Genomic DNA, 24,422 nt, shown 5'->3' with positions numbered 1-24,422 from the left:
TTTCTGTCTCTGTGGATTTATCTATTCTGGACATTTCATATACACAGAATCATACAGTGTGAGGTCTTCTGTGTCTGGCTCCTTGCACCTAGCATCACGTTTCCAAGGTTCACTCATGTTGGAACATGTGTCAGAATTCCACTCCTTATTATGGCTGAATAATATTCCATTGCATGGATAGAGGGCACTTTGTTTATCCATTCAGCTGTCGACTCCCTTTTGACCTTTTGTGAATAATGCTGCTCTGAGCATTCCTATTCGCCGCCTTGTGTGGAAACACGCAAGGCTGCGGAGTTGGGCAATTAGCAGGTAAGCGATGCCAGCAGCCAGGCTGCAGTGGGACCGTGAAGGCAGCCTGCCTGCAACGCTCTGTTGAGAGCTTTGCTTTTGAAGGCAAGTCTAGAGCGAGGCTGTAGTCACGGGCAGGCCAAGGAAAGGTTGTCAACTCAGGGGAGGGAGAGTTGAGGTGGGGTCTGAGGGCTTCTGGGCACCCTCAGCTGCTTCGGGAGGGCTGTTGGGAGGGCCTGGCTGAGCTCCCTGGTGACGGAACGAGCTGCAGCCCACGGGGAGCAAGGCGGTGGGGTGAGGGAGAAGCAAGATGTGCGGCGGAGTCTCTCCCACCCCAGGCCTGTCCATCCCGTCCCGGGGAAGGGGCCCCACTGGCACGACTTGCATCCATCTGGGCCCCCGAGATGGTCTGACCCACAGGGAGGTTCCAGTTCCAGGCCTCAGCCCCGCGACGTCACTCGGGGGGCAGCCGCTGGGAAAGGTGGGTCTGGGCTTCGGGCTGAAAAGCCCGACACTCGTGCCTGCCCGGCCTAGGAGCAGACGCTGGACGGTAGAAGGGAAGAGAGGACAGGGAAACAGCAGCGAGGGCCCCCGGCAGCCTCCACAGCCACCCTGGCTCTGAGCCCGGCTCCCAGCAAATCCCTCTGAGCCGCCCTCGTGGGCTCGCCTGAGGAGCCAGGAGGCCCAGGGGTGGGGAAGCAGGAGGTCTAAGTCCCAGGCCCAATTAAGAGATCAGATGGTGAAAGGTTTGGGAGCGTTTAAGGTGAGGAGAGCTGGGCTGGTATAAAGCACCGTGACCGCCGGGCAGCGCCAGGTCCGCAGGCATCGGGGACGGGGTTCTCCAGAGCCATGGCCCAGCAGTGGGGCCCTCAGAGGTTTGCAGGTGGGCAGCCGCAGACCAGCTTCGAGGACAGCACCCAGGGGAGCGTCTTCACCTACACCAACAGCAACTCCACCAGAGGTGAGCGAGTAGGGGCCAAGGCTGGGTCACGCTGGCTACGGCGGCCCTCCTGGGACACAGGCCCGAGCGGCCGTCTCTCTTAGCCTTCATGATAACATGAATGGGGGGGTCCTCTCTGAACGTGAAAGGACACCGTAATATCGAATACACATTTTCAAACCACATGGGCTTCCCAGACCCTCTGAGAATTCCTGTCCCAGGAAAGTTCATGAACTCTTCCCGTGTGGCCCCAGACTGCTAGTGAGCGCTCAGTACACTCATCCCTGAGCGCTCAATACACTCATCCTTGAGCTGCCAGGGAGGGAACTGGGCCTGACTCGTCTTTGCATCTCCCAAAGCCAAATGGAGGCCACCAGCAGGAGTGACAGGCTGGGTTGGCCCGCAGGAGGGTGAGTGACTTCGAGAGCCTAAGGGGAGAAGAGACCGTGGTGGTGGTGGCCATCTTGTCCCAGTTCACGCCCAGAGCCCTCGGCCTCTGGCGGTACATGCTAGGGAAGAGGCTAGCTCGGCTCCCGGGGCAGCTGTTCTGCTCCGAGCTGTCCCAGTAGAGAGGGCTTTGGCCCAAAAGAAAGCCGAAAAGTCCATCGAGGCAGCCCGAGTTCTGCCCTGGGCATGCCAGCCCACCTGAGGGCTGTAATGACCCTCAGCCCTGGCCCCCCTCCCCGGGTCCCTTCTTCAAACCAAAGACCTTCCGTTCCTTTAAGAATGTCTCACGTGCTGCAGTTTCCAGAAGCCACACCAGCTCCTTGACAGCCGTGAAGTTCACCTTGACCTGACTGCACCCCAGAATGTCCTCGATGTAGACACAGCAATGCTCTCCCCGGAGGCCCATGGGGCTTCATCGATGCACAAGATTCCTTACTGTAAAATTTTTTCAAAAGTTCAAGTGTCTACCAAAGTAGAGGGGAGAGTATAATGGCCCCCGGGTATCCATCACTTGTCTTATTTCATCTCTAACCCCCTCCGCTAACCACTCCTGCCGATTTCTGCAAGCACATCCAAGACATCACATCATTTCCTCTGTAAATCTTCGGGTACCTGTAAGAAGAGAGGACTCTTTAAAAACACTACCACAAGGTCATACTTTTAGAGGTTCCCCCTCAACCTCCTTGCAATTTATTTGTTGAAGAAAGCGAGTCTGTTGTCCCCAGACTCACCCACTTCAGACTTTGCTGAAGGCTCCCCACACCCTTCTGCCACGCCTGTTTCCGTCAGCGAGCTGCCGAGCTGAAGGTCTGCCGGGCAGCCAGGCGGATGTGTCCGATGTTGGGGCGAGCCCGCTCCATTAGGAGGGGGTCCCTTTTTCCACAGTGCTGGCAGCTGCTCACACTCAATGCCAGGATTTCGAAATGGTGACATTGGGATTCTTGTGACCCTGTCTTCATTTATTAGCTTCACTACTTTGATAAAGAGAAACAGGCTCTCACGTGCCATCGGGTTGCCCAGGGATACGGTGTGCGTGGGAAAGGCAGAAGAGATGCTTGAGTCTCCTTCTATTTCGCCCAGTTCCAAATAGTGACTTGGTTCCCCAATGGAGCCAGTTGGGTTTGACCTCTGCGTCTCCTTTCTCTCCCACTAAGAATCGTGTTCTTAAGGGCTGTGGGTAGAGTTGGAATTAGAATATCATTTCGTTACTCATTTGCTTTATCTCAAACACACTCAAAATGGTCTCAGAATGATGACGCCAACACTATCGCCAACAACATCACTACCCAAAGCTTAACCTTTGGACGGGTCTTTTCATCCTTTGGGAACGTGCCACCAGGCTCGAATAGGCAGACTAGCGTCTTTTGGAGTCCCTCCGAGTAGCCCCTCTCTATGTGACCATGCCACTGAGAGCATATGCGGTCAGGTCCATTTGTTTTATTTTTGATTTTTCAGGGATTGCTTTTTAAAATTTAATGTTGTTTTCTAATTATGGAATAAAATATTTACAAGCTGGCTTCCTGCCAGCCCCCATATCCAATTCCCTCCCACCCTGTACTTCTCAGGAGACCCTTACCTGGGAGTTGACTGTGATACCCTTCTCGCGCTCATTTCTTCACAGAACTAGACCTGAAACTTCCAGGAGAAGGGGGCAGGCCGGTGCACCTGCTTTTGCTGCACTGCCGGAGGCCCCCTCATTTTGCTTCCCACGTTCGGAGCGCTCCTGTCCCTTCTGTGCCACACACGGCCCTCATCCCTGCCTGATCCAGACTCCATGGGTGGTCCAGGAAGGACGGTTGGGCTGCCTTGTTTCGAAACCATCCCAGCCCCTCTCACTTGCCTGCACGCCGGAGCGTTCCACACGCCTCCTAGTTCCAGATGCTTTGGGGGTTGCTGTTCTCGGGGCCAGCAGCAGCCCCAGTGCTTTCCCTCTGCTCCCTTTTGCACAGAAACGGGCACTACACAGGTGTTACGTAGTCAAAGGCCTGTTCCTTGGGAGCCTGTGGTATCCAGCGTGGTTGCAGATATTGTCGGCAGGTTTCTGGGAGCTCCCTGCGGTAGGGGCGAATGAGGCCCAGGCACAGAAGGGTTCGGGGGAGAGGACCAAGCCAGCCAACCACACTCCAGGAGGCCGACGTGGCATATGGCGGGGCGCAGATCAGAAGGGGGGGCGCGGCACCCGGCAGCGATGATGAAGGGTGCTGCCTTGTTAAGTTCAAGGATGCCCGTGCAGGCATCTAGCAGGCCGTGGCCTCGAGCTTGAGAGACGGGATGGAGGGAAGGTTGTCTGCAGGCGGGCAAAGCTAGAGGGGAAGACCAGTCGCAAAGGTGAGTGTGGCGGGCGGAAGGCAGGAGGGCTGAGGGGAGCTTCTGATGGGGTGAGGGGGGCGGCACAGATGCAGCTGTGCCCTCTGTGTCTCCTGCCTCCAGACCCCTTCGACGGCCCCAATTACCACATCGCCCCCAGATGGGTGTACCACCTGACCAGCGTCTGGATGGTCTTCGTGCTCATCGCCTCCATCTTCACGAACGGGCCCGTGCTGGCAGCCACCATGAAGTTCAAGAAGCTGCGCCACCCTCTGAACTGGATGCTGGTGAACTTGGCCGTCGCTGACCTGGCGGAGACGGTCATTGCCAGCACCATCAGCGTTGTGAACCAGATGTACGGCTACTTTGTGCTGGGCCACCCCTTGTGCATTGTGGAGGGCTTCACTGTCTCCTTGTGTGGTAAGCCAGCCGGGGCCTGGGCACAGCCTCCCGTGCGTAAAGGAAACACTCATGCGGCAAAATCCGCAGGTGTGCCTCTGGGGCGTGTTCGAGGCACACCTCTGAACGGGGACAGACAGAGCCACATAATCTCAGAACAGTGTGGGAGGGGAGGCCTCCGAGATATTGAAACTAGATCCTGCCAGCCCCATTGCTAATATCTCCGGGGGTTGTGACCCTGTTCCCGTCAACTTTGGCCATAAGCACCTGCGCTCCCGGCTCCGTGCAGGGACAGAACCAAGGGCTGTGGGGTTGCAGCTTGGCGTCCACCTGAGATGACAGGGAGCCCAAGGGCCACAGCACTCACCACGTGCAGCCTGTCTCCAGGCCCCCGGCCATCAAAGCAGTGAAGGCTTGCAGCTGCCTTCCCATTTTTCAAGTTTCCCAGGGCCACCTGGTCACAATGCCTGGGTCCTTAGCTTCCACATCTAACTTGGGTTTGTCTTGTTACCGCCTGAAGTGATCTCCAATTCAGATTCTGAGGAGACGAATGACAGAAAGACACTAGGACTAGAGGGACAGGGGAGCGGGGACCTGGTCAATGACTTGAATTACTAGTGGTGTCAGCTCCACCAAGTTACTTTACCAGGGAAGGTTAGGCAGAGAAAGTCCATCCCAAGTTCCAACACTCCGTGCACCTCGGTAGCTGGTGCCTGGCGCCCCTGGGTGGCTCCTCGCTTACGCCTGTCTTGCCTTTGTAACTGCTCGAGGTCTGCTCTCGGGTCGCCAGTTTTGGGGCCCTCTGGGGAAGCCCGTGGACCCCTTCTTAGAAGAACGTTGGCAAATGTGCACAGTGAGATCCATAGCATTACAAAGGAAGCCAATGATGCTGAAACACAGCCATCAAAGTGTTAAACACTAGTGACAGACTCCTTCATTAAAAGCATTAGCATCGGGCTGCCCTGGTGGCGCAGTGGTCGAGAGTCCGCCTGCCGGTGCGGGGGACGCGGGTTCGTGCCCCGGTCCGGGAAGATCCCACATGCCGCGGAGCGGCTGGGCCCGCGAGCCATGGCCGCTGAGCCTGCGCGTCCGGAGCCTGTGCTCCGCAACGGGAGAGGCCACAGCAGTGAGAGGCCCGCATGCCACACACACACAAAAAGTATTAGTATTAACAGTATTTTTAGAAGTATTCGTGACGCCATTCTTTATTAAGGTATCAAATAACTGTATCTGGCCAGACAGTCACTGAAATGTCAAAGTAGTAATGAATGTAGTCATATTGGGAAACGTCTGCCACCCCTGTAAAGTGACCAAGTCACGGGCACTGCTAATGCTACCACACTCGCAATGGAAGTAAAGAAGGCCAAGCGTCCAGTAGAGCTTAGTGGAAACAAAGACATGATTTTCCCCACCCCAGCTCATGGAGCCCCGGATTCCATCCACAGGCCGCTGCATGGTGGGCGGTGCTGAGAGGCCCGGGCTGAGGGGAGGCCTGCCCACCGGCAGGGGGGCACGGCTTTCTGCACACGTCCTGTTTCCTTGCTCTGGGCTGGGACTGCAGTACCTCAGTGTGGCCTCACGTGTGTACATGGCCGTCAGGAGTTGCACTGACAGCATCACAAGAAAGGCTGGTGGCTGAGTAAAAGAGAGATGGGAAGCGAGGTGGGCCATGAGGCCAGATCAGAGAAGGCAAGGGGAGGCGGGTGCAGGCCCAGTGGGGAAGGAGCCGGGAAAGCAGGGGTTAGAGAAAGAAACTGACCAAGAGACCCGCTGCTCCCCGGACCGGAAAACACTTTTTAGAGAATTAGCTTTTGCGGGTAGCCGGGGGGTGTCCTCTTGATCTTGAAAAGCGTTGCCTCAAAGCCCTCCTCTGTCTGCTTCTACCCCTGCAGGGATCACCGGTCTCTGGTCCTTGGCCATCATTTCCTGGGAGAGGTGGATGGTGGTCTGCAAGCCCTTCGGCAACGTGAGATTTGATGCCAAGCTGGCCATTGCGGGCATTGCCTTCTCCTGGATCTGGGCTGCTGTGTGGACAGCTCCACCCATCTTTGGCTGGAGCAGGTAAGGGTGCCAGGGTGCCAGGAAGGCGATTCGTTTAGAGCAGAGCAGGGAGGGTCAAACTCGTGATTCCCTTTGTGACCTTGGGGCAAATCATTTCCAGTCCCTGGGCCTTTGTGCCTCCACGAGTAAACTGAGGATGGACCTGACTCTCGCTGAGACCCCTTGGAGCGCGCACTGTCTGTGAACGCGTGACTCTGCCTGGCTGCAATGTGGAAATGGGCCCTGTGGTCCCCAAGCCTCTGGAAAAGTCTGTTTCTCCCAAACAGGAGCAGCTCATGAGAACACATAGAGAAACGCTGCCGGCTGAGGCCACAGGCACGTTTGGATTCCAGAGCCCTCTTGCCTACTCTGCCCCAGGCCTCCTTCTTGCACCTGCTGAGGGGCCCCCTTTCCGAGGCTCCTTGGGTCGTAGGTACACCTGGGCTGTCGCTTACAGTGTCCCCTCCAGGTGGCTCCTTTGGGGGAAGTCCCGCATTTCCAAGGAAACGGCTCAGGTGTTTGAGGGGGCTGGACGGGACGAGGCCGTTGCAATTGTATCTTGCACTGCAGGCTGGTGAACAAGTTCTTGTGGTGTCTGGAGAGGGTGTGGTCTTTCTTTGGGAAGCTGCCATCAGTGCGAGGAACCAGGCCCTGTCTGTCCCCTCCTCATGCTCCCGTGCCCACAGTGGCTGTGACTGTTGGACACGTCCTCATTGAATCCTCAGGGGTTCACGGGTGTTAAGACGAGGGTGCCTCGCCTTCCCTTCGTAAAGAGGGCATGTGATTGGGGCTGTGAAGATGTTGTGGAACCAGATAGCGGTGACGGATGCACAACACTGTGAATGTACCAAACCTCATCATTATGTTATGTGTATCTTACCTCAGTAAAAACAGAAGGGAACGTGAGACCGGAGACGGACAAGGATTTCCCGAGGCCCTTCTGAAGGGCTTCCTTTGGGGGCGATGAAAACGCTCCGGAGCCACAGACGGAGGTGGTGGCTGCACGACATTGCGAACGCACTAAATGCCTCCGAACTGTTCACTTCAAAAATGGTTAATTCGTGTAACGTGAATTTCACCTCACTAAAAAGCCCAGCAACCCTACCCGAGTCAGTGGTGCGCTGGGGCGGGCAGGGGCTTGGGTCCCTGCCCACCTCAGGACGGGCTGCCGGCCCTTCTCCCCAGGTACTGGCCCCACGGCCTGAAGACGTCGTGCGGCCCGGATGTGTTCAGCGGCAGCTCTTACCCCGGGGTGCAGTCTTACATGATCACGCTCATGATCACCTGCTGCTTCATCCCGCTCAGCGTTATCGTGCTCTGCTACCTGCAAGTGTGGCTGGCCATCCGAGCGGTGAGCCCCACACCCCCCCCAGCTTCACCCCTGCAGGCAGGCTCGTGAACGCCAGGGAGGTCTAGGCTGGCACAGAGGACCGCCCAGTCCGCTCTCCAGCCCCAAAGCCAGATACCTGGAATTGCCAGGATCTGCCAATGCCTTCGAGGTGGCAGGTGCAGCCCTGGCTCCCTCGGCCTCGCCCCTACAGGGTGGGAAGGGACTGCCCGCCTCCTCGTGGAGGGACCCCATAAGGGACCACAGCTGCATTTCCTCCTGATCCCGGGGGTGGTACGCCAGCCTCTGCCACGGAGTGGAGCACAGCCGGCCAGATCCAGAGGCTACACTTGCCGGTCAAGGGGTGTTTTGCAAAGGCTGCTGCCGGAGCGCTCGTGTCCCGTTCACGCGCCATCTGCCCCCCAGACCTGTACTCCCCCCTCCCCCTGGAAGGGGATCCCCTGGTGTGGGAAATCAGAGCGAAGCAGGAGAATGAGATCGGGGTCCTGAGCACCGTGGGTACGTTGTCCCTTTGTCAATCAGCTTACCTACAACCAGCCATCTGTCCCTGTTGGGCTCCTGCCTGGCACAGGGAGTAAGAGGCCTCTGGGGCGGCACCTTTCCTCTACGAAGCGGCTTGTGCCCACAATCGGATCAGCATGTGCTTATGAGCTCTTTGTGGGGCGGAGGCCACGGGCTGGAGCTAAGCTCCCCCGACCTCACTGCCTTCAGTGTGTGACCTGTTCCCTCCTCGCTCCCCTCACCGCGCTGGCGGTCAGGGATCGGAAGCTGCTTAGCCGACTCCCACAGGTATCCGCACACAGCTGGGTCCGAGTGAGCTCTGGGCTGCGCAGCCCAGGCTCCAGAACGCACTCCAGCCCTCAGTCACCCCTCGTCCCCATTCAGCTGTCTGCCGCCAGTCCCTGCCCGCAGCAGGTGGCGGCCGCCCCTGTGTCTTCTCCTGCCCGGCCCCTCAGACCTGACCATGGGAGGGGACACTGGTAAGGGACCAGGTGAGGCTAGGCACAGCCTCCTTACCTCCTTCACAGACTCCTAACAGCAAGCCAGCTAAGCCAAGAACTCAGCGAGCGCAGTGCGGGGCTGTCTTAGCCGAGCCCGGCTGTACCACCTCCAAGCCTGGAAGAGCTCCCGCAAGGCTGGCCCCACTCGGGTGGCCCGGGTACTGCACAGCTGGGCCCGTCTGCTTCTCCCCGCTACCCTCCCTGACCAGCTACCCAAGCAGCAGCAACATGGAGTCCCCTGGGGTACGGAGCCCTGAGGGGTCCTCCCACTCAATGTCCCCAGGGCCACTCTCTGTCCCCCCCAGGTGGCGAAGCAGCAGAAAGAATCCGAATCCACCCGGAAGGCGGAGAAGGAGGTAACCCGCATGGTGATGGTGATGATCTTTGCGTACTGCGTCTGCTGGGGGCCCTACACATTCTTTGCGTGCTTCGCCGCTGCCCACCCTGGCTACGCCTTCCACCCTCTGGTGGCCGCCCTGCCATCCTACTTCGCCAAAAGTGCCACCATCTACAACCCCATTATCTATGTCTTTATGAACCGGCAGGTGAGTCACGCGGTGCACACAGCAAACCGGAAATGGACCCCGGAAGAGCCCAGGGATGGCCCCCACCTGGAAGCGTGTCTGTGGGAGGACTGACAATGACCCCCAGGACAATAACCGGGGAAGGCCGAGCATGCGACCCAGCCCCAGCCAGCCCTCCCTCTGGATCCCTTTATGATCTGGGGCTGAGGGTGGGCATTTCCTCCAGTGCACTGTGTGCTGCGCGCCCCTCCCCTCTGCTGGCCTTTGGGCGAGCCCGGAGCTCAGACAGCCTAGGATTGCCAGATCGTGTCTATATGTCCCCTAGGCATGCCCTTCTTGATTTCATAGACACAACTCTTCTCTTGAACTTAATCTTTCCATCTTCAAACGCTAACAGTGACCAGGACACAAAGAGGCCCTTCTTGCCTGGGCTGATCTTTGGCTGCTGTGACTTTATGGGTTAGTTCAGGCAGGACATGCTGTGGTCTTGCTAGATGGCAGCCCACAAGTCCTAGGCCTCTTAGTAGGTTACGGGTGATCCAGGCTCATCATCTTCCAAGTGCAATTTGCCTTATTCGTCCTTGAATCCATCGTATCCACTTCACTAAGGTGCAGCTGTGATGGGACTTGATGATGACCAGCAAGGTCTGTGGGTCAGAAATACCACCCCCTCAGGGGCGTCCCATCTCACCATGGTAACGTCTAAGTATCAAGTAGGACCGGCACCACAAAGGAGTCCCCGGGACTCCACTGTTGGCACCTCAACACCCAGAGCACAGCTCTGCACCTGACCACTGTTTCCTGTCTTTCACATGGGTCTCTTTTTAGGTCTGGCTTTTGGTTGTGGAATCCTAGGCCATCTTGCCAAGTATTGTCTTTACTTGAGCCTTTCCATTCTCTCCTTCTAGAACTCCCCCTCCTCTACAATCATCTGCACTTCCAGACTCTCCAGACTTTCGAACTTTGCTTTCCACACTGTTATCCCTTCCTGTTGCATTCAAGAGAGAATGTTCTGGAATTGAGCTCCACAAAGACGTGGAATTTTGCTCATTTTGGTTTGCTGCTGATGCCCCGAGGACACAGTCTAGTACAGAGTGGGTGCCCGGTATGTAGATTATATCTCCTATCATCACTGAGTTAAGAACAATGCTTTGAGAATTCAAAGCAGAGGCATTTGCTGTATATTTCGGGCCTCTTCTCGACTACGTCCAGCTACTCCAACATCAAAACTCTTAAAAAAACCCATAATTGCTGAAATCAATAACAAGAATGGGGCTGGACAGCAGAACTGACTCAGCTGAAGAGCTGAACTCCTCAGCCTCATCTGCCAGCTCTTCAGCTGAGTCAGTTCTGCTGTCCAGCCCAATGTTATGGATTTCAGCAATTATGGGGTTTTTTTTAAAGAGTTTTGATGTTGGAGTAGCTGGATGTAGTCGAGAAGAGGCCCAAAATATACAGCAATGCTTTGTATCCTCAAAGCATTGTTCTTAACTCAGTGACGACAGGAGATACCATCTGAGAAGTGAATAGAGCCCACATGCCTTTAGGGGTGGAGCAGCAAAGAGCAGAGCGCTCCTGACGCCAGAAGACTCTCTTTGCTGAAGAGATGATCGTTCTGGTGGCAAGAGATCTGAGATCAAGGTGTGGGCAGTGTTGGCGGTTTCTTAGAAAGAGTCTGTTCCAGGCCCCTCTCCTAGGTCCTGACAGGTACCCGTAACCTCTGGTGTTCCAGGCCCCTCTCCTAGGTCCTGACAGGTACCCATAACCTCTGGTGTCCCCTGGCTTGTAGATGAGTCTCCCCAATCTCTGCCTTTACCTTCCCTCTGGGTCTGATTCCAAGTTCCCTTGTTTTCATGAGGACACCAGTCATTGGATTAGCGCCCACCCTACTCCAGCACGACCTCATGATAATATGCATCTTAATCACATCTGCAGAGACTATTTCCAAATAAGGTGACAGTCACAGGCTCCAGGGGTCAGGACTTGAACATATCTCTGGGGGGCACAATTGGGCCCACAGTAGTCACCGTCAACTGCTAAACTACATGACTTAGATAATCGAATACTCAGGAATAGACCATCGCCATGTGCAAGGAGTAACTGGAGGCTGCCCCCATTGTCCCTGTAGATTGTGAGTGTGTGAGCCATCAAGGTGACACTGAGTGAGCGCTCTCCTCGGAGTGCCCCAGCATTACATTTAGCCTAGCATGTTGGCCCTGCCTGCTCTGCTCAGTAACACTTTCTGTCCTGCAGTTTCGAAACTGCATCTTGCAGCTTTTTGGGAAGAAGGTGGATGACAGCTCTGAACTCTCCAGCGTTTCCAAAACAGAGGCCTCATCTGTCTCTTCGGTGTCACCTGCCTGAGTCGCCTGTCTCCCACTGGAAAACGTAACCGGTCCCACCCTCCGGGGCTTCGGCCACCCCGCCCCTGCCCCTTTTCTCCATCCCTGTGAAATAAATGTAGTTTCTCTTTGCCAAAAGCAACCGAGTCATAGAGGCTGCCACTGCAGTTTTGGGGCACTCGAGCCTCTGAGCGCTGGGTCACTGGGTCGTGAGAGAGCACGTGGGGGAGAGAGGGGCACAGCACCGTACTCTGGAGTTGCTCATCTTTTCTAAGCCTCGTGTCTACAGACGGGATAGAAAGATCGCAAGAAAGGCGAGCGCGAGGCGGGCGGGCGTCCACGTACCTCTCATTGGGCTGCTGGTGATGGAACAAGAAAGGGAGAGCCGAGAAGCAGCTGTCTGGGGAGGCGGGAGGAGCTAGCGAAGCCAGGCCCTTTAAGGCCCCTCTGGAAGAGGCTTGGAATCCCCGGAACACAGTCTCCATCTGGAGGGGACCCGGGCCTGCCAGTCTGCGGCGGGGACGGCACGCTGCTTCTCCGCCAGGCCAGGGCACCCAGCCCGACGAGCAGGAGCGCGGTGGCCGTGCGCAGGCGCGAGCTCAGCAGCGGCACTGGGCAGGCGCACGCGCTGGAGACCAGGACGCGGAGGACGGTGGCCAGCGTGAGCAGCGGCGCGCCCAGCGGCACAGGCAGCCCCGGGGCCGGCTACGCACGCTCTCCGTCACCTCCAGTTGGGTCACCTGCTGCAGAGCCTCCAACTTGGCTACACGGCTCTTGAACGTGTCCATAACCTCCTGCAGGAGGAAGAGAGTGACGCTGTCACGCCGACCTCCCGCCCGCCGGGGGCACCGGAGCCTCAGCGTGCGAGTTCCCAGATCGGCTAAGCCGGAGCCGGAGCCGGGGAAAGGGCGGCATGAGCGGGAACACGGGATGCTGTGGGGCACAGCTTGAGGACCTGCCTCTTCCCTCGGTTCAGGGGTGTCAGAGCGGATTCACTCATCTGCTTCTCTCGTCCCCACGGCCTTCTCACTGGCCGCTTCTCACAAGGTCCCCCTGTGAGGTTCTCACCCGTATCTCCTTGGCTCTCTCGTAGGACAGATAGGCCATTCTCTCCTCGGTGCAGGCCAGATTCTGTTTGAGGTGGTAAATGTTGTCCAGGTGCCCCTGTAGGTGCTCATTCACCTGTCCTTCCAGCTGCACTTGTCTTGGGAGCAAAAGAGAAAGTAACACTCCCTGAGCGCCCGGCCCCAAGCTTGTTCTGGGGCTGAGCGGTCCTCCCTCAGGACTAGACTTGGGTTCAGAATCCACCTTCCTCCTCCTCCTCCAGGGCTGCCTCAGAACACCCCAGGTGCACGTCAGCCACACACCCACACCGATATTCATGTATCTTTTATATATAGTCACTCTTTTGTAACGGCTTTACAAAAATAGCAATAAACTAGAAGTTGCACAAATCGAGATCTAAACTGTCCGTGAGTGCTGTTAAATTCCATACAGAGTCCCGCACCAGTGCTTGGTTTGCAGTAGTTCTTCCATAGAAGTCTGTGGATTACAGTGATGGAGCAGTCACAAAAGACCACATGTTGTATGATTCCTTTTAGAAGAAATGTCCCGAATAGGCCAGTCCACAAAGACAGAAATAAAGCTGTGATCTCCGGGGGCTGGACGGGGTAGGAGGTGGGGACTGACTGCTAGTGGGGATGGAATTTCTTTTGGAAGCGACGACAATGTTCTGGACTGAGACTGCTCTGTGAATATTTTGCTAAAAACCCTGAACTTTACACTTAAGTGGCTGAATTGTATGGGATGTGAATTGTAGCTCAATAAAGCTGTTTAAAACAAAAACCAAAATCGGACTGTGGTAACGACTGCACGACTCAGTAAATTTACTAAAGATCATTGAAACAGTTAAAATGGTGCATTTTATGGCAAGTAAATTATATCTCAGTAGACCTGTTAAAAAAAACACAAATAAAACATCACGACCTGTTGTTTATGGCCACGTATGTAAGTAGCAAAAGTCTAAAAACATGCCTGGAAAAGCGCCTAGTGAGGATAGTGAGGTGGGCAGAAAGGGGGACGGGGAATGTGAGAGTTTCAGGCGAATCATCTTTTAAACTTTTATTTCTTAAAAAAAATTTGAAGCAAATATATTAAGACTTGAGAAAGCTGGGGGCGGTCATATAACCTTCATCATGTTCTTCTCTGTTTTTCCCTGGGTTTGGAATATTTCCAAACAGCAGCTCCTAGGTCTTTAGGGAAGAGCCAAGGAAGGCCTGACCTGAGCCAGGGGTGGTGAGGCTGGAGAACGGCTGGGGCCCGGGGCCCTGCAGAGAAGCACAGGCACCGACAGGGAATGGGAGGTGAGCGGGTCAACTAGGTCCTACTTCAGGGACTTGAATGGCACCACGTGGAGATGGCCCCCAGGCAGCTGAGAAGCTGAACACGCATTTGCTGAAGCCAATTAATTAAGAGCCAGTTCGTGATGGTATTTCAAGGACTATTCCATCAGTCTCTGCCTTGTTCCCTGTTGAGAAGAGATTGGTCTGACAATGTGGCTGAGGCTACCACCCACAAAGACAGGGAGATGGTGGGGTGTCCACCCCGAAAGCAGATTCCCCATTTACATGAAGGATGGAGCTGCAAGGACATTTAAGATACTAACCACGTCCAAGTGTAAATTCATGAATATGTTCTTCACAAGTACGAAGTCAACACGTAGCTTCTTCATTAATATATATTTATAAGAATGTTTGACTATACTCTTTTTAAAAATTTTATGATTTTTTAAAAATTTATTTATTATTTATTTCGCTGTGTCGGGGCTTAGTTGTGGCACGCGGGCTACTCTCTAGTTGTGGCGCGTGGGCTCCAGGGCTCCAGGGCACGTGGGCTCTGTAGTTTGCAGCACACAGTCTCTCTAGTTGAGGCGCACAAGCTCAGTAGTTGCAGCCCACGGGCTTAGTTGCTACGCGTCGTGTGGGATCTGTTTCCCGACCAGAGCTCGAACCCACGTCCCCTGCATTGAAAGGCAGATTCTCAACCACTGGACCACCAGGGAAGTCCCATGACTATACTCTTTTTTTTTTTTTTTTTTTTGCAGTATGCAGGCCTCTCACTGTTGTGGCCTCTCCCGTTGCGGAGCGCAGGCTCCGGACACGCAGGCTCAGCGGCCATGGCTCACAGGCCCACCCGCTCCGTGGCATGTGGGATCTTCCCGGACCGGGGCACAAACACTTGTCCCCTGCATTGGCAGGCGGACTCTCAACCACTGCGCCACCAGGGAAGCCCCCATGACTATACTCTTAAACACATTCTTGAAGGGATTCCTAAATAAGAAGATGTTAATGTATAAGGCTATTCCCTCCATCTCCCCTTCTCTCCAGCGCCCAGCCTCCTCGCCCTCTGCAAGGCAGCAGCACCGTCCTGGCTTGTGACACGGCTGACTCTCCTCTCTTGTCCCTCCCTTGGTCAAGGACTCCTCTCTGTCCATCTCCTACAGCCGCGGAGGCAAATGCACCACTGTGGAAAATGCTCTTACAAAGACAAAATCATGGTCAGTCAACCAAAATGCCCCCCAAATCTTCCAAAGCTGTTAAGGCCACCCTCTCCAATACAAGTGGTCTCAGACATTATTGTTGTTGCAGAAGAGTATATTCTTGTTCACATCTGAGCATGGGCTTTGACAAACTGAGCTAGAGCCTAACAGCCTGAAACTTGGAGGAGAAGTCTGAGGTGGAGAAAGAGGTACGAGGGGTGAGGCAGCACGGGTCAGATGGGGTAACATGGCAGGGACAGAGCAGCTCCTCCCGAGCACGTGTGCCATCACACGCATCCTCAGAAGATGGACCGAGCAGAGGGAGAGGGGAAGATGCTGCCCTTGAAGACTGGAGTGACAAGGCCACAGGCTAAGGAAGCCCGCAGCCCCTAGAAGCTGCAAGAGGCCAGGAACAGATTGTCCCCTAGAGCTTCCACAGGGATACAGCCCTGCCGACACGCTTTGCCCAAGGAAAACTGATTTCAGACTGCTCAACTCCAGAACCATGAGAGAATAAATTTCTGTTGTTTACAGCCACCAAGTTTGGCATACCTTGTTAGGACAGCCAGACGAAATCCCTCCGGGGTGCTACTGGCATCTAGTGTGTAGAGACCAGGGACACGGCTAAATATCCTGCAATGCACAGGACGGCCTCCTACAACAGAGAATCATCTGGTCAAAAATGTCAGTGGTGTTCAGGTTGAGAAAATCTGGGCTATGCTGACACAATCTGGAGCTTAGGGGCACCAAGTGACACCTGAATTTAAGGGGCTAAAGTTGCAAAGACTGACCATACCAAGTGTTGGCAAGAGCGTGGAGCAACCAGAACTCTCACACACTCCTGGTGGGAACATAAAATGGTACAACAATGTTGGAAAACAGCTTCTTTAAAAGTTGACCAGGGCTTCCCTGGTGGCACAGTGGTTGAAAGTCCGCCTGCTGATGCAGGGCACATGGGTTCGTGCCCCAGTCCGGGAGGATCCCACGTGCTGAGGAGCAACTAAGCCCGCGCGCCACAACTACTGAGCCTGCGCTCTAGAGCCCGCGAGCCACAACTACTGAGCCTGTGTGCCGGAACTACTGAAGCCCGTGTGCCTAGATCCTGTGCTCTGCAATAAGAGAAGTCACCACAGTGAGAAGCCCATGCACCACAATGAAGAGTAGCCCCTGCTTGCCACAACTAGAGAAAGCCCACGTGTAGCAAATGAAGACCCAACACAGTCAAAAATAAATAAATAAAATTTTAAAAATTTTAAAAAAAGTTGACTATACGTCTACCCTATTATCCAACAATTCCACATATGAGAGCATATGTTCACAAAAAGATGTGTAGAACAATGTTCATAGCAGCTCTATTCATAACAGCCCCAACTGGCAGCAGATGAATGGGTAACGCACTGCATTCACAGCACAGAGCACTGCTGAGCAAGAAGGAATGAATTGTTTCTGTGTGCAACGTGGATGAATCTCAAAATCATTACACTGGGTTGAAGAAGTAAGACACAAAGGCCTATATAACATATGCTTCCATTTACATGAAATGTCCCAGTATAGACAAATCCAGAGAGACAGAAAACAGATTGCTGGTTACCAGGGGCTGAGGGAAGGCGAATGGGGAGTGGCGGGGTCTCCTTCTAGAGTGATGAAAATGTTCTAGAACTAGATAGGGTGGTGGTTGCACAACACTGTGAATGCACTAAATTCCACTGTAGACTTTAAAATGAATAATTTCATGTTTTGTGAATTTTGTCTCAATTGAAAAATTCAAAAGCCCTCTTGAAAGCAAACAGATATAACGTGTAAGAAGTGTCACAGAACTTTTCATTTTGAAACGTCAAATGTGACGCACCAGAGAAGACATGACAATTGCACAGGCCTGGGTAGTGACCACACATTTGTGGACACTGGGTGACACTTCATTGAGCTGAAACTCTGTTTCCCTGTCTGTAAAGTGGGCATTGAACGCTACAGGTGATCAATGCTACACGCTCCCTGTTGTCACTGTTACTACATTAAGTCTTCTTCAGCCCATTCTCCATTTCTCCTGGTAAATCCGAATCGTACAGACCTGCTCTTTTGTTTCTAATGTATATTAATCAGGATAGGCTAACTGCTGTAGCCAACGACCAGAAAATGTCTGTGGCTAAAGACGATGAAAGCTTATTTCACACTCCCACCACAGTCCAATGCTGCTGGTGGTGGTGATGTGTGAGGAGGGTGGTGGCTTAGAAGTGCACGCTTGCAGAATTCATGCAGAGTCTTGCAGGGAGGTAGGTCTCTCTGCTCCCCTGCATGGCTGGCAGCTTCTGATTTGCTACGGGTTAAAAACTTACTAGAGCACAACAGTCCCATTGGCCTAGGCAGTATAGAAACGTATGAGGATATTCGTAACAGCCATCGAGCTCTGGTCTTGCTTTATATAAATCCAACCTTGGAAATCTTATTTGGACAAAGGGGCTTTTAGGAATCCCAAGATTTCCAATTTGGTTGTAGTGTCCTATGAAAATCACCTCCACAGATCCTGAAGAGATTGGAAAGGAAGGGCAGGGGCTGCAGAAGAGGCCACACATGAGGAGGAATTTCACAGTGAATGGACTGCTCCAGCTCCCGAGGTTACTGCTCCTCAATCTGAGGCCACAGACGCTGATAAAAGGTGCTCAGGAGCCCCCAGTGCCCATCCTGACACTCCCTGCTGAGGACCAACTGGGCCTCAGGCCTCTGCTGGAGTCAGGGCTGCAGCTCCCACTGCTCAGGGCTCTGAATGAATTCACATGTTGACCAGAGGGCAGACAGCAGAAGCAAGAACTACTACAGTCCTGCAGCTTGTGGGACAAAAACCACATTCACAGAAAGACAGACAAGATGAAAAGGCAGCGGGCTATGTACCAGATGAAGAAACAAGATAAAACCCCAGAAAAACAACTAAATGAAGTGGAGATAGGCAGCCTTCCAGAAAAAGAATTCAGAATAATGATAGTGAAGATGATCCAGGACCTCAGGAAAAGAATGGAGGCAAAGATCGAGAAGATGCAAGAAATGTTTAACAAAGACCTAGAAGAATTAAAGAACAAATACCTAGAAGAATTAGAGAACTAACAAACAGATGTGAACAATACAATAACTGAAATGAAAAATACACTAGAAGGATTCAATAGCAGAATAACTGAAGCAGAAGAACGGATAAGTGACCTAGAAGACAGAACGGTGGAATTCATTGCTGTGGAACAGAATAAAGAAAAAAGAATGAAAAGAAATGAAGACAGCCTAAGAGACCTCTGGGACAACATTAAACGCAACAACATTCGCATTATAGGGGTCCCAGAAGGAGAAGAGAGAGAGAAAGGCCCCGAGAAAACACTTGAAGAGATTATAGTCGAAAACTTCCCTAACATGGGAAGGGAAACAGCCACACAAGTCCAGAAAGTGCAGAGAGTCCCATGCAGGATAAATCCAAGGAGAAACACACCGACACACACAGTAATCAAATTGGCAAAAATTAAAGACAAAGAAAGTTTATTATTGAAAGCAGCAAGGGAAAAACGAAAAATAACATACAAGAGAACTCCCATATGGTTAACAGCTGATTTCTCAGCAGAAACACTACAAGCCAGAAGGGAGTGGCATAACATATTTAAAGTGATGAAAGGGAAGAACCTACAACCAAGATTACTCTACCCGGCAAGGATCTCATTCAGATTCGAAGGAGAAATCAAAAGCTTTTCAGACAAGCAAAAGCTAAGACAATTCAGCACCACCAAACCAGCTCTACAACGAATGCTAAAGGAACTTCTCTAAGTGGGAAACACAAGAGAAGAAAAGGACCTACAAAAACAAACCCAAAACAATTAAGAAAATGGTAATAGGAACGTACATATCGATAATTACCTTAAACGTGAATGGATTAAATGCTCCAACCAAGAGACACAGGCTCGCTGAATGGATACAAAAACAAGACCCATATATATGCTGTCCACAAGAGACCCACTTCACACCTAGGGACACATACAGACTGAAAGTGACGGGATGGAAAAAGATATTCAATGCAAATGGAAATCAAAAGAAAGCTGGAGTAGCAATAGTGGGGGACTTTAATACCTCACTTACACCAATGGACAGATCATCTAAACAGGAAATTAATACGGAAACACAAGCTTTAAATGACACAATAGACCAGATAGATTTAATTGATACTTATAGGACATTCAATCCAAAAACCGCAGATTACACTTTCTTCTCAAGTGCGCACGGAACATTCTCCAGGATAGATCACAGCTTGGGTCACAAAGCAAGCCTCAGTAAATTTAAGAAAATTGAAATCATATCAAGCATCTTTTCTGACCACAACACTATGAGATTAGAAATCAATTACAGAGAAAAAAAAGTAAAAAACACAAACACATGGAGGCTAAACAATATGTTACTAAATAACCAAGAGATCACTAAAGAAGTCAAAGAGGAAATCAAAAGATACCTAGAGAAAAATGACAACAAAAACATGACAATCCAAAACCTATGGGACACAGCAAAAGCAGTTCTAAGAGGGAAATTTACAGCAATACAATCTTACCTCAGGAAACAAGAAAAATCTCAAATAAACAACCTAACCTTACACCTAAAGCAACTAGAGGAAAGAAAACCCAAAGTTTGTAGAAGGAAAGAAATCAGAAAGATCAGAGCAGAAATAAATGAAATAGAGACTAAAATAAAATAAAAAGATCGATGAAACTAAAAGCTGGTTCTTTGAAAAGATAAAATTGATAAACCTTTAGCCAGACTCATCAAGAAAAAGAGGGAGAGGACTCAAATCAATAAAATTAGAAATGAAAAAGGAGAAGTTACAAGAGACACTGCAGAAATGCAAAGCATCCTAAGAGACTACTACAAGCAACTCTATGCCAATAAAATGGACAACCTGGAAGAAATGGACAAATTCTTAGAAAGGTATAACCTTCCAAGACTGAACCAGGAAGAAATAGAAAGTATGAACAGACCAATCACAAGTAATGAAATTAAAACTGTGATTAAAAATCTTCCAACAAGCAAAAGTCCAGGACCAGATGGCTTCACAGGTGAATTCTATCAAACATTTAGAGAAGAGCTAACACCCATCCTTCTCAAACTCTTCCAAAAAAATTGCAGAGAAAGGAACACTCCCAAACTCATTCTATGAGGCCACCATCACCCTGATACCAAAACCAGACAAAGATACTACAAAAAAAGAAAAGTACAGACCAATATCACTCATGAATATAGTTGTAAAAATCCTCAACAGAATACTAGCAAACAGAATCCAACAACATATTAAAAGCATCATACACCATGATCAAGTGGGATTTATCCCAGGGATGCAAGGATTCTTCAATATATGCAAAACAATCGATGTGATACACCATATTAACAAATTGAAGAAAAACAACATATGACCATCTCAATAGAGGCAGGAAAAGCTTTTGACAAAATTCAACACCCATTTATGATAAAAAAAAATCTCCAGAAAGTGGGCATAGAGGGAACCTACCTCAACATAATAAAGGCCATATACGACAAACCCACAGCAAACATCATTCTAAATGGAGAAAAACTGAAAGCATTTCCTCTAAGATCAGGAGTAAGACAAGGAAGTCCACTCTCACCACTGTTATTCAACATAATTTTGGAAGTCCTAGCCACGGCAATCAGAGAAGAAAAAGAAATAAAAGGAATCCAAATTGGAAAAGAAGAAGTAAAACTGTCACTGTTTGTAGCTGACATGATACTATACATAGAGATTCCTAAAGATGCCACCAGAAAACTACTAGAACTAATCAATTAACTTGGTAAAGTAGCAGGATACAAAATTAATGCACCGAAATCTGGCATTCCTATACACTAATGATGAAAAATCTGAAAGAGAAATTAAGGAAACACTCCCATTTACCATTGCAACAAAAAGAATAAAAAGTCTAGGAATAAACCTACCTAGGGAGACAAAAGACCTGTATGCAGAAAAGTATAAGACACTGATGAAAGAAATTAAAGATGATACAAACAGATGGAGAGATATGCCATGTTCCTGGATTGGAAGAATCAATTTTGTGAAAATGACTATACTACCCAAAGCAATCTACAGATTCAAAGCAATCCCTATCAAATTACCAATGGCATTTTTTACAGAACTAGAACAAAAAATCTTAAAATTTGTACAGAGAAACAGAAAACCCTGAATAGCCAAAGCAGTCTTGAGGGAAAAAAATGGAGCTGGAGGAATCAGACTCCCTGACTTCGCACTATACTGCAAAGCTACAGTTATCAAGACAATACGGTACTGGCAAAAAAACAGAAATATAGATCAATGGAACGGGATAGAAAGCCCAGAGCTAAACCCATGACCTATGGTCAACTAATCTATGACAAAGGAGGCAAGGATATACAATGGAGAAAAGACAGCCGCTTCAATAAGTGGTGCTGGGAAAACTGGACAGCTACATGTAAAAGAATGAAATTAGAACACTCCCTAACACCATACACAAAAATAAGCTCAAAATGGATTAAAAACCTAAAAGTAAGACCGGACACTATAAAACTCTCAGAGGAAAACATAGGAAGAACACACTTTGACATAAATCACAGCAGATCTTTTTGAACCACCTCTTAGAGTAATGGAAATAAAAAGAAAAATAAACAAATGGGACCTAAGGTAATTTAAAAGCGTTTGCAAAGCAAAGGAAACTACAAACAAGACAAAAAGACAACCCTCAGAATGGGAGAAAATATTTGCAAATGAATCAACGGACATATGATTTATCTCCAAAATATATAAACAGCCCATGCAGCTCAATATTAAAAAAAAAAACACTCCAATCCAAAAATGGGCAGAAGACCTAAATAGACATTTCTCCAAAGAAGATATACAGATTGCCAGCAAACACTTGAAAGAATGCTCAACGTCATTAATCATTAGAGAATTGCAAAACAAAACTGGAATGAGGTTATCACCTCACACCAGTCAGAATGGCCATCATCAAAAAATCTAGAAACAATAAATGCTGGAGAGGGTGTGGAGAAAAGGGAACCCTCTTGCACTGTTGGTGGGAATGTAAATTGATACAACCACTATGGAGAACAGTATGAGGGTTCCTTAAAAAACTAAATATAGAGCTAGCACACAACCCAGCAATCCCACGACTGGGCATATACCCTGAAAAGACCATAATTCAAAAAGACACACATACCCCAGTGTTCATTGCAGCACTATTTACAAGGGCCAGGACATGGAAAAAACCTAACTGTCCATTGACAGACGAATGGATAAAGAAGACGTGGTAAATATATATACAATGAAATATAACTCAGCCATAAAAAGGAACGATATTGGGTCATTTGTAGAGACGTGGGTGGATCTAGAAACCGTCACACAGAGTGAAGGAAGTCAGAAAGAGAAAAACAAATATCGTATATTAATGCATATATGTGGAAGTTAGAAAAATGGAACAGATGAACTGGTTTGCAGGGCAGAAATAGACACACAGATGTAGAGAACAAACATATGGAAACCGACGTGGGAAAGTGTTGGGGGCAGGGGTGTGGTGGTGTGATGAATTGGGAGATTGGGATTGACATATGTACGCTAATAGGTATAAACTGGGTAACTCATAAGAACCTGCTGTATAAAAAAATACATAAAATAAAATTCAAAAGTTAAAACAAACCAAAGAAATAAGAATAGGTTTATGACATTATCAATCACAGTAGAAAACCACCTGTAAAGACAAATGGACGTACTTGCCACAACGGGCTCTGCATCGCCAAGTTCGCTCCCCCAACTCCGCAGCCTCGCAGGAGGCCTTCCTATTGGTGGAAGGCCAATGGGCGTGTCTTTCGCTTCCGGAGGCGCCAAGCCTTGGGACCTCAGGCCCTCAGTGCGCATGGCTACTGCTGCTTCCGTAGCAGAGCGCCTCCTCACGTGCTCTTCTGATCCAACCAGTTTCTCGGTAAAGAGACGTCTAGAACTTTCTCCCTCATCTTCCTGGGGCTTCCGGGAGCACCCGGAAGCCCACGTGGCGTTCGCACAGAGTGCCTGGGACAGTCGGCGGCACAGTTCCTGGCTGCTCTGCTGAGACGAGCTCTTCAGCCCCTCGTGAGCGGGACTCCGGAGCCATCCACAGAGTCAGAGCGAGTCAGGAGACAGGCGGGGGCTCTGCCGGGGGCTGGACTCCGCAGGTACCGGGGGCCCCGGGAAGGAGTGGAGGTCGGGGGAGGGCTACGGGCTGCTCGGTTGGGAGTGGGGGAGCGGCGGCGGAGGGTAGCGGGCTGAAGGGGGGCTGAGGGAAGGGTCCCCCAGTGAGCGGGTCAGAGGGGAGGACCGCTGGCTTCCGGGGTGGCTGGTGGGGGGCGTTCTGGAGTCGGGGTGCAGAGGGTGGGGCTGATGGCTAAGCGTGGGGGGGGCCTGAGCGGAGGGCTTCCTGCTGGTCGGGTGGGGCCGGCCTTGGGGGCCAGAGGAGAGGACGACTGGCTGCGGGGGTGGGGAGGACGGGATGGGCGGGCCCCACCCCCGGGGCCGAGACCGGAGGGGAGGGCTAACGGCTGCTGCGTGTGGCGGGAGGAAGGCTGAGGCGGGGGTCGCTGGGGAGGACTCCCGGGCGCGGGTGCGGTAGGCGTTAGGGGAGCTCCCGCCGGGGCAGGGCGGGGCGTGGGGTGGGGGGGAGGACGCTCGTGGCAGTTAGGGGGCTCCGGCTCCCGGGTGGGCGGGGGCAAGACGGGTGGGCTCTGCGTCTGGGGTACGAGAAGCGAGAGCCCCTGGCGCTGAGTGTGCTCGGGGGAGGACTCCCCGGTGTGGGGAGGTGAGAGAGGCCGTCTGACCTCTACGCATGGCGGGGCGCCCGGCTTCCAGGGCCCAGAGCGGAGCGCCACCAGCTGGTGGGTGGGGGAGGGTGTATGGAGGGGATGCAGTGCGAGGGGTCGGGGAGGAGCCGCCTGGCCACGGGGGGGCGTAAGTGAAGCTGAGAGGGGGAGGCGCTGGGGCTGCTGTGATCTGGTGGAGGCTGTTGGCCATGGCAGATGGATTTGTGGGGGTCCAGGGAGGGGCTCTGGCCCAGTGCATGAGGCATCGAGAGCTTCAGGTCGCCTCTGTCCGGGTGGCACAGGAATTGCAGAGGTGGGTGGGCAGGGCAAGGCCCTGGCCTCCACACACAGTACACAGATTCTTTACGAGGGTGCTTTGCACATTCACCCGGACACGCCATACCAGAGTTGTAAAACAGTCTCCATAA

At 51.7% G+C, this 24,422-nt stretch overlaps 2 protein-coding genes across 2 annotated transcripts; one reads left to right on the top strand and one right to left on the bottom strand.

Annotated features, from left to right (window-relative positions):
- Nucleotides 1-1,107: 1,107 nt before the first annotated feature.
- OPN1LW (opsin 1, long wave sensitive) lies at nt 1,108-11,658 on the top strand (the record flags this gene model as incomplete). The annotated part of the gene is made up of 6 exons (XM_079910521.1): nt 1,108-1,249; nt 4,106-4,402; nt 6,274-6,442; nt 7,607-7,772; nt 9,076-9,315; nt 11,548-11,658. Exons 1-6 carry the CDS (start codon nt 1,138-1,140, stop codon nt 11,656-11,658), a joined length of 1,095 nt encoding a protein of 364 aa, XP_079766647.1. The 5' UTR covers nt 1,108-1,137.
- TEX28 (testis expressed 28) lies at nt 11,658-23,080 on the bottom strand (the record flags this gene model as incomplete). The annotated part of the gene is given in 5 exon segments (XM_079911056.1): nt 11,658-12,313; nt 12,316-12,430; nt 12,705-12,840; nt 13,918-13,963; nt 22,936-23,080. Coding segments are annotated over 5 exon segments (771 nt in total). The 3' UTR covers nt 11,658-11,984.
- Between the last annotated feature and the right edge of the window lie 1,342 nt (nt 23,081-24,422).

Source organism: Stenella coeruleoalba (assembly GCF_951394435.1).
Source record: "Stenella coeruleoalba genome assembly, chromosome: X".
Lineage (NCBI taxonomy): Eukaryota > Metazoa > Chordata > Mammalia > Artiodactyla > Delphinidae > Stenella > Stenella coeruleoalba.
The sequence above is the reverse complement of the archived record's forward strand: the minus strand, read 5'-3'. Positions and strand labels throughout refer to the sequence as shown.